Source organism: Dendrobates tinctorius, unplaced genomic scaffold (assembly GCF_039654945.1).
Source record: "Dendrobates tinctorius isolate UK_male_01 unplaced genomic scaffold, ASM3965494v1 ptg000075l, whole genome shotgun sequence".
Classification (NCBI taxonomy): Eukaryota; Metazoa; Chordata; class Amphibia; order Anura; family Dendrobatidae; genus Dendrobates; species Dendrobates tinctorius.
The window spans coordinates 25,400,423-25,413,897 of record NW_027361743.1 but is presented as its reverse complement, the minus strand read 5'-3'; the positions used below and the strand labels follow the sequence as shown (position 1 = coordinate 25,413,897).

The 13,475-nt window shown below is 43.1% G+C and overlaps 1 protein-coding gene across 2 annotated transcripts in view; it reads right to left on the bottom strand.

Moving 5' to 3' along the window:
• Positions 1 to 13,475, bottom strand: part of RNF17 (ring finger protein 17) — a 585,601-nt gene that overhangs the window by 232,631 nt on the left and 339,495 nt on the right. For both annotated transcript variants that reach the window (XM_073583105.1, XM_073583106.1), the window contains 2 exons: positions 7,790 to 7,980; positions 108 to 246 (listed from right to left, as the gene is read on the bottom strand). In XM_073583105.1, the coding sequence (XP_073439206.1) occupies positions 108 to 246; positions 7,790 to 7,980 (330 nt within the window). The remainder of the gene's footprint in view (positions 1 to 107; positions 247 to 7,789; positions 7,981 to 13,475) is intronic.

The window sequence follows — 13,475 nt, the reverse complement described above, 5'->3', positions numbered from 1 at the left end:
GCCATGAGAAGCCTATTTCTTTTTTTAATGCAGCTTATTACCCAATTGCTTGGATAGATTAAACGATTTAAATATTAAAAACATGACTTAAATGTATTTCTACTTACCAATTGGATATAAAAGTCTGATGGATAATTCGCATGGCAAACAAGAACAATAACTTCACTCGAGTTCTCTGGTAGGATTGGATCTTTGTAACAATTGATGGCAGTATTGCTTAATTTAGTAACAATATTCGAGGGAAACCTAGAAATTATTAAACAATTTAAAAAAAATATATATATCTGGACAGATCATTAAGAGCAAACAAAAACACATTGAAGAGCTCAGCCCTTAACCCCAAAGGATTCTGTACAGATTACACTGTCAGATAAACCCGGACACAATGGCATGTTAAAGTCTGGGCACAGTTAAGCAAGGTGAACATGAAATGATCTCTAAGGCTATGTGCGCATGTTTCGGCTGTATCAGCGTTGTGGACGCAGCCTATGTTCTCTGCATTCTATTCAACGCAGGTAAATCCGCATGTGTTTTCTATTGTGGATTTTGATGTGTGTTTAGGACCATTATCCATTCGTAGAAGCCAACCTCTTTTCAATTTCAGCTTTTTTTTTTACTGATGGTGTAAGGATTGCATCAAGAATTTGTTGAAATTTCCTTGAATCCATTCTTCCCTCTACCCAAGAAATGTTCCTCATGCTGTTGGCTACAACAAAAACCCAAAGCATGATTGATCCACCTCCATGCTTAATGTTTGTTGAGATGTTCTTATCCTGAAATGATGTGCCCTTTTTTCTCTATACATATCTTGTGGCCAAAGAGTTCTATTTTAACCTCATCGGTCAACAGGACTTGTTTCCAAAATGCATCAGGCTTGTTTAGATGTTCTTTTGCATACTACTGATGCTGAATTTTATGGTGAGAACACAGGAGAGTTTTTCTTCTGATGTCTCTTCCATCAAAAGACCATATGTGTGCAGGTGTCTCTGAACAGTAGAACAATGTATCAGAACTCCAGAGTCTGCTAAATTTTTCTGAAGGCTCTTTTGCAGTCACGCGGTTCTGAATTACCTCTCTAGCAACACTGTGGGCAGCTCATTGCCATTTTGCTTGGTCTTCCAGACCTTATCTTGACCTCCACTGTTCCTCCTAACTGCCATTTTTTATTACATATCAAACAGAGGAAAGGGCAACTTGAAAATGCTTTACTATCTTCTTAGGCTGTTCACAAGTAGCTTTTTTTTTTTTTGCGTCTTCGCTGTGTTTTTAAACGCTCGATTTTGCTGCGAAAAACGCCCAAAAAAAAAGCATCCCATGCAATCCTATGGGATTCCGCAATGCTGTGCTACTGCTGTGGATTTTTCCGCGGCGACAGCGCATCGCGGAAAAATACGCTGCATGCTCATTAATTTTGCGGAATCGCGGCGATTCTGCCCACATAGGAATGCATTGTTCTGCTTACTTTCCGCATGTGGCTGTGCCCACCATGCAAAAAGTAAGCAAAACATTTGCGGATGGTACCCAGGAGGTGGAGGAGAGGAGACTCTCCTCCAGGCTGTGGGTACCATATCCCTGTAAAAAATTGAAAAAAAAAAAAAATCATCATATTCTCACCTTCCGATGTCCCACACAGTGTCCCCAGGCCTCACCGATGCTCCCGGCAGGTCCCATTCCCAGTGATGCATTGCGATAATGACCTTTAATGACGTTTCGGTCTCGCGAGACGGCGACATCAAAGGTCATTGCCGCAATGCATCACTGGGAACGGGACCTGCCGGGAGCATCGCGATGATCGGGAACGCCACGCGGGACGTCAGAAGGTGAGAAAAACACGATGTTTTATTTTTTTATTATTTTTAACATTAGATCTTTTTACCACTGATGCTGCATAGGCAGCCTCAATAGTAAAAAGTTGGTCACACTAGTCAAGCACTATGTTTGACGAGTGTGACCAACCTATCAGTTTACCAAGCGATACTCCAGATCACTTGGAAAACTAGCATTCTGCAAGATAATTACGCTTGCAAATCGCTAGTTTTTCCACGGGAAAAAGGCGGAAATTAAAATGCATATTTCCGACGGACTGGAATTCCCGCGGCAATTCTGCAACGTGTGCACATAGCCTTACAGCCTTTTCCTGCTTTGTGGGCCTCCATCATTTTTCTAGGCAGTGGCGTAGAAGAATCCATAGCTGCTGTTTTTTTTTAGCACAATGTTAGAGGAAGCTGGATTTTAATAAAGCTGAAAAAATTGCATCAACTAGCATTTCCCAACGATGATAGCGAAGAAGTCATAACCATAACAGGCTAATGAAGGTCTTAAACCTTGGTCAAAGTTATGTGAGCACACAAATCTCCAAGGGTGACCAAATTTTGCACGGTCCATTTTCCTTTTTGTAATTTTTTTAAATGTAAAAAATATATTTTTTGGATAAAATAGAAAAGATGTGTCAGCTGTAGCTCTAGCCCTTTTAGAGATCATTTCATCTTCACCTTTCTTAACGGTTCACAATAACAGTGATTTTGACCTAAACTTTTAAGCTAAGTGCCCACGTTGCAGAAATGCTCAGCATCTCCGCAACTCCCTGCCGCGGGTAAAACGCATGCGCTTGCGCTTTTCCAAGCGATTTGAAGCATCGCTTGGAAAAGTGATTGACAGGTTGGTCACATTTGTCAAGCATAGTGCTTGACAAGTGTGAACAACTTTTTACTATTGATGCTGCCTATGCAGCATCAATAGTAAAATATAGGATGTTAAAAATATAAAAAAATAGGGATATACTTACCTTCTGACGGCCCCCGGAGCACTCCCAGTCGTCATTGTCGTTGATGGCAAATTCCGTTCCCAGGGATGTCTTGCGCGAATGACCTCTGATGATGTAGCTGTCTGACAATGACGACCAGGAGGGCTCCGGGGGCCGTCAGAAGGTAAGTATGTCCATATTTTTCATTTTAATTCTATTTTTAACAGGGATATGGTACCCAGGGCATGGAGGAGAGTCTCCTCTCCTCCAGACGCTGGGTACCATCCGCACATGAAGCGATCACTTTACGCATGGTGGGCATATTCACATGCGTTAAGTGAGCGTTTCAATGCAATCCTATGGCAGCGGAATCGCCACGATTCCGCAGAAATAATGGACATGCTGCGGATTTTACCGCTATGCGATTCCACAGCGGTAAAATCTGCAGCATTGCACAGCAACTGCGGAATCCCATAGGATTGCATGGAGGTGCGTTTTTTAAGCTTTTTTTTAAGCTTTTCGGCGGCCGCAAAAACACAGCGGAAATGCTACAAAAATGCAACGTGGACACATAGCCTTACATGTCACTGTATATCAATGGGTTTAAACGACGATGAAATGTGTATAAGGCAGCGGCCGATTGATGGTTGGGAGAGATGTCGACCGGCATGTCCAATTTTGGACTGCTAATCTAATAGTTTTCCTGGCGATAACCCCCCAGCAGATGTGTCATCCGGTGGTGCAAGAACTCCTCTGTAAGGTAGAGTAAGCCTAGATGGCTGTTGGACGAAGCATCATTCGGCTGAACGCCATCTAATGTATAATCAAAACAGTTTTGCGGACTTACATAATGACATTGCCGAAAAAAATGAAGAGATCCAGAAAGATAATATTAACCCCTTCACTACCAAGGGTGGTTTGCACGTTAATTCCCTGGCCAATTTTTACAATTCTGACCACTGTCCCTTTATGAGGTAATAACTATGGAACGGATCTAGGCGATTCTGACACTGTTTTCTCGTGACATATTGTACTTCACTTAGTGATAACATTTCTTTGCTATAACTTGCGTTTAGTTATGAAAAAAACGGAATTATGGCGAAAATTTTGAAAATTTTGCGATTTTCATACTTTATAAATTTTTATGCCCATTAAACCAGAGAGTTACGTGACACAAAATAGTTAATAAATAACATTTCCCACATGCCTACTTTACATCAGCACAATTTTGGAAACAAAATTTTTTTTTGTTAGGAAGTTAAGTGTTAAAAGTTGACCAGCAATTTATCATTTTTACAACAAAATTTACAAAACCATTTTTTTAGGGACCACCTCACATTTGAAGTCACTTTGAGGGGTCTATATGGCAGAAAATACCCAAAAGTGACACCATTCTAAAAACTGCACCCCTCAAGCTTCTCAAAACTACATTCAAGAAGATTATTAACCATTCAGGGGCTTCACAGGAGCAGAAGCAACATGGAAGGAAAAAATTAACATTGAACTTTTTAGTCACAAAAATGATCTGTTAGCAAAAATTTTTTAATTTTCCCAAGGGTAACAGGAGAAATTGGACCACAAAAGTTGTTGTCCAATTTGTCCTGAGTATGCCGATACCCTATATGGTGTGGGGGGACCACTGTTTGAGCGCACGGCAGGGCTCGGAAGGGAAGCAGCTCCGTTTGACTTTTTCAACCTAAGATTGGCTGGAATTGAGATTGGACGCCATGTTGCGTTTGACGAGCCCCCAATGTGCCCAAACAGTGGAAACCCCCCACAAGTGGCCCCATTTTGGAAACTAGACCCTCTAAGGAACTTATCTAGATGTGTGGTGAGCACCTTGAAACCCCTAGGGCTTCAGAGGAGTTAATAACGCCCGGGTGTGAAAATAAAAAATCATTTTTTCCACAAACATGATCGTTTAGTCCCCAATTTTTTATTTTCCCAAAGGTAGCAGGAGAAATTGGACCCCAAAAGTTGTTGTGCAATTTGTCCTGAGTACGCTGATACCATATATATATGTGGGGGGGACCACTGTTTGGGCGCACGGCAGGGCTCAGAAGGGAAGCTGCTTCGTTTGACTTTTTCAACCTAAAATTGGCTGGAATTGAGATTGGACGCCATGTTGCGTTTGACGAGCCCCCAATGTGCCCAAACAGTGGAAACCCCCCACAAGTGACCCCATTTTGGAAAGTGGAAACCCCCCACAAGTGACCCCATTTTGGAAACTAGACCCCCCTAAGGAACTTATCTAGATATGTGGTGAGAACTTTGAACCCCCCAGTGTTTCACTAAAGTTTATACTGCCCAGGCGTGAAAATAAAAAATCCTATTTTGTGCCCACAAAAATAATCGTTTAGTCCCCAATTTTTAATTTTCCCAAGCGTAACAGTAGAAATTGGACCCCAAAAGTTGTTGTCCAATTTGTCCTGAGTACGCTGGTACCCCATATGTGGGAAAAAACTGTTTAGGCACACGTCGGGGATCGGAAGGGAGTGACGTTTTGGAATGCAGACTTAGATGGCGTCATTTTCCATTTGCAGAGCCCCTGATGTGCCTAAACAGTAAAAAAAAAAAACCCACAAGTGACATTGTTTTGGAAACTAGACCCCCAAGGGACTTATCTAGATGTGCCCCAACTAATCTAATGTTTCCGGTAAAGTAATTTAGTAGTGCATTGAAGTGTGGTACAATTTGAAGCAATCCTTCATACACAGGCCAGGTTTTTCGGGGCAGGTGTCGCATTGATAAATGGTGTCCTTGCGTATTCCGTTTTTGTAACACACTGGGCACCTTTTTTGCGATTTACCTTTTTTTCCAGTTTGCGGGACCTCCCCCGGGAAATGCTGACCTGGTACAATACGAGCACCTTCATTTCCGGAAGTTCTGGGGCCCGCTCCTTCCAGAGTGCCAAACATCAGGGCCTTAACCACTACGTCCTGGAACTCAAGGTACGACGTATCGCTGGGTCATGCACATTGTGACAGCAGGAATGCGTTGAGCATTGCCAATTGGACGATGTGCACGGCCAGCTTTTTGTATCATACCTTGGCCTTTCTCAAAGCATTGTACGGTTGGAGGAGTTGATCCTCCGGAGCGATCAACGCCCCCCATGTTTTTATTGTACCCCAGCACACATTCAGGTTTGCTGACCTGTGCAGAGGTACCCCGTACAGTGCTGATGGCGCTGCCATCACCGTGTATGGTGGTCAAGAGAAGGACTTGTACTTGTGCTTGACCACCAGCAGGTGGTCGCTACATTGGGCCCTGCTCTCAATTTTTCGGAGCATCTGCCCAAGTAGCGTCTTCAGGAGGCCTCTCTGATTTTTGCGGACAGTACCGCAAGCTGCGGTACCTTGCGCAGAGAGGGATTTGTAGAGTGGGACACTGGTATAAAAGTTATCAGTGTAGAGGTGATAACCTTTATCCAGCAGTGGGTGCACCAAATCCCACACAATTTTCCCACTCACTCCCAGGTCAGGAGGACACTCAGGGGGTTCAATCCTGGTGTCCTTTCCTTCGTACACTCTAAACCTGTGGGTGTACCCTGAGGTACTCTCACACAGCTGCAGCACCCACTGATAATCGTGCCCACAGTGTTCAGGTATTGTCATTTATGGTTTATTTATTTTATCATTCCTTTTGGCTCCCTCGGTAGCTGTTTATTTATCTTCACTGGTGTAGGGACTTAGACCTAGGTGTCATGTTGCCGCTATATCCAGCTATTTAAACAAATGAACTTACCTAATATATATATTTTTTCAGCTATGTGAGGCTTAATGATATATTATAGTTTATTATTACCTTTTTCCATATTAGACTTTATATTACCTGTACATGTTTTATTGCTGTTAGGGCATTTGTGCGCCTCCTACTGGGCATTTTTCAGTTTTTGTGTTTTTTATGTGTAATTAATAAACATGTCATTTTAATATTATCTTTCTGGATCTCGTCATTTTTTTCGGCAATGTCATTATGTAAGTCCGGAAAACTGTTTTGATTATATGTGTTCTGGAAGTGCCAGATCCTTGGTATTTATTGGGCAACTCAAGTGTATTTGCCATCTAATGTATGTATGGCCAGGTTTCGGCTACCCTTTAGTACTCATGTCAGGAATCTCTCTTAGACCCATCCTCCATGTTTTCATCTCCTGCTACACGACCTGTGATGCAACATAGGAAATAGCCATCCCTGGTATAAAACACTATTCAATAAGGAATATATTCTTGGACTTTGAGTGCGCTGCCAGACGAATTCAATAACCACACAAGGTTAAAAAAGTTAACCCTTTAATCCCTACGCGTTTCGAAGCGTAACGCTTCTTCTTCAGGGGTAGATACATGATTCAGGGGATGTATCTACCCCTGAAGAAGAAGCGTTACGCTTCGAAACGCGTAGGGATTAAAGGGTTAACTTTTTTAACCTTGTGTGGTTATTGAATTCGTCTGGCAGCGCACTCAAAGTCCAAGAATATATTCCTTATTGAATTGTGGTACGGTTCCGTTGTGGACCGTTGGACGTGCAGCAGGCTGACTCACTATACAAGCTTTATTTTATCTTTGAGAAGGTGAGTTTAACACATTCATGAATTGAACATTTTACCCGGATAAGACCCTATTGCGCTTTTGTTTCAACCTTCTAGTGAAAATAACCTTGGTATAAAACACTGACAGACTCAAACGGACATGACAGCCAACGTGTGCTCTAATTCTGAATGCCAGTATACGTCAGCTTCAGTAAAGAAAGCTTAATATGCTATAACACTTTCCATCTTCATGTATGTAAATTGCTGGCTACCAACTGATGCCACGAAGGAAAATAATGTACCAATTACCAGATCTCCTCTTGACCTCAACAAAAGAGCAGGGTAGTAGTGGAAAAAGTCAACTGAAAAGTAAGGAAGGGGCATCACAATGTCAGCCATTACAATGCAAAATACTCCTTGTTGATCCTCCATACCACAACCAAAACTGCTCACGTACGTTGAAGAGCAATTCCCAAACTAATGTTTAATGCATCACTATGGACCTTGTATAAAGTACTCACTTTGCCATCTCCAAAAACACAAGGGCATCTCGCAGAGACAAAGGCATGTCGCTCTTGATCTTTCTGTCAAAAGGTTTTTTCAAGTCAACAATCAGCTTATTGTGCTCTTCCCTTAAGGTTTTCAATGATACACATTTATTGCCAACCACCTTTAAGATGTATTCATTGATTTCCTTTGTCCATAATCCACCCTATAAAACACAAAATAGTCAAAATTTGTAATCCAAATGTGGGAGTGAAATAAGGAGATGAACAAATAAAGACAGGAAAGATTCTCACCTGTTTTGTGTTTTGGCACAGGCACATAGCGAATCTGCCCGTATGCCAGCAGTAGGAGAGTAAACAGATAATCAGAAAAATAATGAACACTGGCAAAAAAGGACAACTCAAATTTTAAAACATAATGAATACATAAGATCTTCTAAAGCAGTCCATAGGATACGAAGACAGAAGCTGCATACTAGGCAAAAGGCAGAGAGCCATCACTACCAGCAATAGCATGCTGCCAAATCTTGTATCCAAAAAGGATTGTGCCTTGCTTAAGGCATAGCAAATCTAATGGGGTGTCGTTGCCTTGGAAGGCAGCGACCCTTTTCGTCATCAGATTGGCATGATGAAGACCGAGTCTCATTGCCTGAAGTAGAAAGTAACGGTTAGGTGACACGCAGATTGCCAACAGCAAGACCAGATGGTGGAGGAACCAATCCCTGGCACGAGATGAAGTAGAACAAAAAGGATCATATGACAACGCACTCATTAAAAAGAGAACATGTCATTAAGGAAGTCACTAGGAATGGGAACCTCTTCGTGTATATAAAGGATATGATGGGGGGCAATAGGAGAAAGCCACCAATTCAGATTCTTGGATATAAACTGGTGGCATGCAGCGTGTAAGCGCACATTCACACTAACCACTGAGCAGAAAAAATACTAAGACAGAAACATAATGATTGAATACCCTGCAGTAAATAAACAGCATAGTACATAAAAATAATATAGGGTACTTAGTTAACATGCTTTTTTTCATCAAAAAAATGCAAAAGCCATCCCACCACTTCATGGTGACCCTAATTGGGACAGTCCTAACTCTAAAATTAAAATCCTTACTGTTTGTCAAGTGATAAGCATGTGGATAAGGGCTGAGAAGTGGTGGGATGGCTATTGCATTTTTTTTTTAATCAAAAAACATTAACTACTGTATATACCGTATTTTGCAGTTTATAAGAGGCACGGGATTATAAGAGGCACCCCAAATTTTGGAGGAGAAAAATAGGAAAAAAAAACCCACCTTTTTTAAATTAAGTGGTGGTGGTTCTTACAATCCATGCATCTTATTGCTTACCTGGGGTGGTGGCTGCGGTGAAGCGGGGTCCCAGGGTCGCTGCTGGGGGAGGCAGGAGTGGGGCGATGCTGCAACACCAGACTAGGTGAAAAGGGTGTTCGAATGTGAGACTCTGCGGGTGTTCGGTGGTACGGGGGCTCCGCCGACGTTTTGTGAAAGCCCAGAGCCCCCGTACTTCCATGGTTTACTTTGCGGTGGACTCTGGGAAAATGGCCGCCGCGGTGCGGCGCATGCGCAGATGGAGATCTTGGCGCTGAGATCTCATCTCAGCGCCAAGGGATATTAAGAGAACAGTTCTAGATGATTTGGAATATGCCAAATGGGCATCTATGATTAAAGGGAATCTGTCACCAGGTTATTACCATCTAATCTGATAAAATAAGTAAAACACATGGACCCAGGTTCATGTGATGTGTAAATTACTGGGCTGCTTAGTGTAGTTTTGATAAACTCACAGTATTATCACTAAAGGACTAAAATCTGAAGCCATGTAGTCCTCCATATTCATGACCTCTGTATAATCCCACCCACACCAAAGATTGGCAGCTTTCTGTGAACACTGTACAAGGACAAAAAGCTGCCAATCAGTGGTGAGGAGCAGGGTTATATAGAGCTCAGAATTCAGAGAACTGCTAGATCTGCAGCAAATAAAACAGTGATAACACATCGCTAGAATCAGGGATGCTTCCTCTTCATTATGCTGCTCTCAGCAAAAACCTGGTGACAGATTCTCTTTAAGTATGTAAACTAGAAACTTTTGGACCAATATGGAGAAATCAAGGTGATCGGAATGCCAAACGGATAACCTTCTTGATCACATGTGGGGAAGTAGGAGCAAAGTAAGCCTATGTGCACACATTGTGGATTTTGTTGCGGATCCGCAGCGCTTTTGGACACGCAGAATTGCCCCATATCTGCAATGCAATGCCCAGCCTATGTTAATCTATGGGAATCCAGACTTTATGTGCACACACTGCGGAAAAATCCACGCGGATTTGCAGCGCTTTAATTTCCGCAGCATGTCAATTCTTTTTGCGGATCTGCAGCGTTTCTGCACACATTGACTTCCTTCGAGTCAGTCAAATCTGCAGCAAAACCACAGGTGTAAGAAGGTCTGCGGATTAGCTGCGGATCTGCTTGCCAAAACCGCTGCAGATAGGGAGGAGGAAGAGAGTGTGGGCAGAAAATATGTGAGCGGAGAATATGTGGCGTGACCGTGTATGTGTGCCGGTGTGTGTGTGTGTGTGTCTGTCTGCGGGTGTCTGTGTATGCGTGTCTGCAGGTGTCGCCAGGCATCGTCTGATGGGACTACTACTCACATCACATCTGGCCATGTCTGGTGTCACATATATCAGTGACAGCATGAGCCTATGATGGGTTATTAGTCCCATCATCCGGTGACTGTGTTAAAAAAAAGTGTAAAAAAAACAACAACAAAAAACACCACATTCATACTTAACACCTAATTCCCTGATGCCCTCGATCTCCTGTAATAAAAATAAAATAATAAGCCACCATAAATACTCCCTGGTCCGCCGTAGTCCTAAATAATGAGTGTCCCACGACGATCTCATGTGTATAACAGTCACATTTGGAGATTTGACTGCCCTACACGGCTCTGGTGATACAGTGACAGGAGGTATCCTCCCGCACTGTATCACTACGCCGCCGTCAGAGGTCACCAGAGTTCATGCTGTCACTTGCGGAACCGCTGCGTGAGAAAATTCTCACACAGCAGTGGTGTCTGTTATGATTGGGTCACCGAGGAGGAAAGCAAGACCAAGCTAAGCCACAGAATACCAGAGAGGTTGGTAACTAAGCGGATTGCAGACCCCTGATCCTATCCACACAACTAGCAGTAGCCGTGGAGCGTACCTACGATGATCCTAGACACCTCGAAACAGCCGGAGAACTAAATAAGCCTAAAGCAAGAAAGGGGAAATCTAAACTGCCCCAGAGCAGACCTCAAAGGAATAGATAGCCCCCAAACATATATTGTCGGTGAGACAAGATGAAAACACAGGTAGGAAAATAGACTGAGCAAACGATGGGGACCACACTAACTAGACAGGACAGGAAAGGAAAGACTGTCTGCAATCACGCAAAAAACCCTGCAAAAAATGCTCAACACGTCTGATAGAAAAATACTGAAGTCACTAGACTTCGCCCCCCACTATATCAGCACTCTGGTATATTCTGAAAGCAGAGCAAAAAGAGGCCAATCTAATAAGGGACAAAAACAAACTGGCACAAGCAGTAACATAAGGATGGAAATTCAGCACAGCCCCAGCCGGAGCTGGCTGACCACATAAAACTGAAACAGACAAAACCAGATCAAATGTGAACAATAGCAAAAGAACACTTAGCTGAGCATGCAGGGACTGAGCTGGAAACTAAGACCGCAGGAAGCTGGAAAAATCACCAGCAGGGATAGAGGGAGTCGGCTGTCTTAAATCCAGTCAAACTCCAGATCTCCAGTCATCCTCATTATCAGGTGGCAGGCCTCTGTTAATTAGAATAGCTCCATTACCTCCAGTAAACACCAGAGGGAGCCCTCTGTCAATATAACCAGCTTCACTAGTAACCAGAGGTAGGCCAGAAAGCGAATTCACAACAGGTGTCGTAAAGCGACAGCATGAACTCAGATGACCTCTCATTGTATCACCGGAGCCGTGTAGACCAGTCACATCTCCCGATGTGACTGTTCTACACGAGATTACCGTGGGACACTCGTTATTTAGGACTATATCGGACCAGGGAGTATTTGTGTTGGTTTATTATTTTATTTTTGTTGCAGAAGACTAGGGATTCGGGGATTAGGCATTCAGTAAGCATGGGTAACTAAGATTAATAAAGGAATCTGTGTGATTATTTAAAATAAAGGACTTTATTCTGGGTGTTTGTCTTTATTTACCATATCACTATAGGATTAGTAATGGATAGGTGTCTTATAGACGCATGTCGATTACTAAGCCGTGGGCTTGATGTCAATACAAGACATCAACCCCACAAATATTACCCCACTTGCCACCGCTACAAGGCAAGTGGGAAGAGAGGAGGATAAGTGGTAGAATTGGCGCATCTATAATATCCATGGCCCCTTCTCAGGCTATTAACATCAGCTCTCAGCTTTCCCTCTGCTGCTTATGAAAATTATGCGGGAGCCCAGGCAATTTTTTGTAAAATTAACAGATATTGCGTGTTTAACACAGATTGTGTGTGTTTTATTTAACTCTTTATGTACCATTTTATTAATGAGGGTATCTGGCTATACTTACCCTCTGTCGGCCCCAGAAGTCCTAATGGTCCTAATCGGCGCTGCCGGCAACTTCCGTTCCTAGGGATGCATTGCGCGAATGACCTCTGATGATGTAGCAGTCACGCAAGACCGCTACGTCATCAGAGGTCATTCGCGCAATGCATCCCTGGGAACGGAAGTTGTTGGCAGCGCCAAAGAGGGCAGGGAGGACTCCGGGGGCCAACAGAGGGTAAGGATATTCCTATTTTTTATATTAACTGTATTTTTTACAGGAATATGGTACCCATGGCATGGAGGAAAGTTTCCTCTCCTCCAGACCCTGTGTACCATCCACATGTGAAGCGCTCACTTTGCGCATGGTTGGCATAGCCACATGCGTAAAATGAGCATTTCAATGCAATCCTATAGCAGCGGAATCGCTGCGATTACGCAGAATTAATGGACACGCTGCGGATTTTACTGCTATGCGATTCCACAGTGGAAAAATCCGCAGCACTGGCACAGCAACTGCGGAATCCTTTAGGATTGCAATTTGTTAGCATTTTTTAAGTGTTTCCGCAGCGGTAAAAACACGGCAGAAACGCTTAAAAAACGCAACGTGGGCACACAGCCTCACTCTGACTCAAGTGTCTGCCTTCATGAAAAGCCATTAATCTTGGATAAATAGATGGCTGTGCATCTATATTATGTAGAGGAGAAGTCTGTCTGGGATTGCCAGGAAGGTGGGGATTGAAAAATAACACCTTCTTCTTATGAGACAAAAGACCAACTTTGGAAAATTTTTCGAAGCTTGTGGAGAAAAACGGGCCTCCAAACAAACACTTAGGCCTTTAGTAGCAATTCTAGGATCCAGACTACGCCGCAAAGCTGAGGTCTCAAGTCGGATACTTGACCAGGCAACAGATGCTACAAACATGGAATAAAGACACAGAGGTTTAGAATAGGCCACAAATTCTTGTGACAAAATAAAAAATCTTACTCGGCAGCATGTTTTGAAACTGTGAAAAAGCAAATGGAGGGCTGTAGTTGGAACACTGGAGGCAAAGGGTGACTCTGGAACAATCAAGCGCTGCCGATAAGAGCAG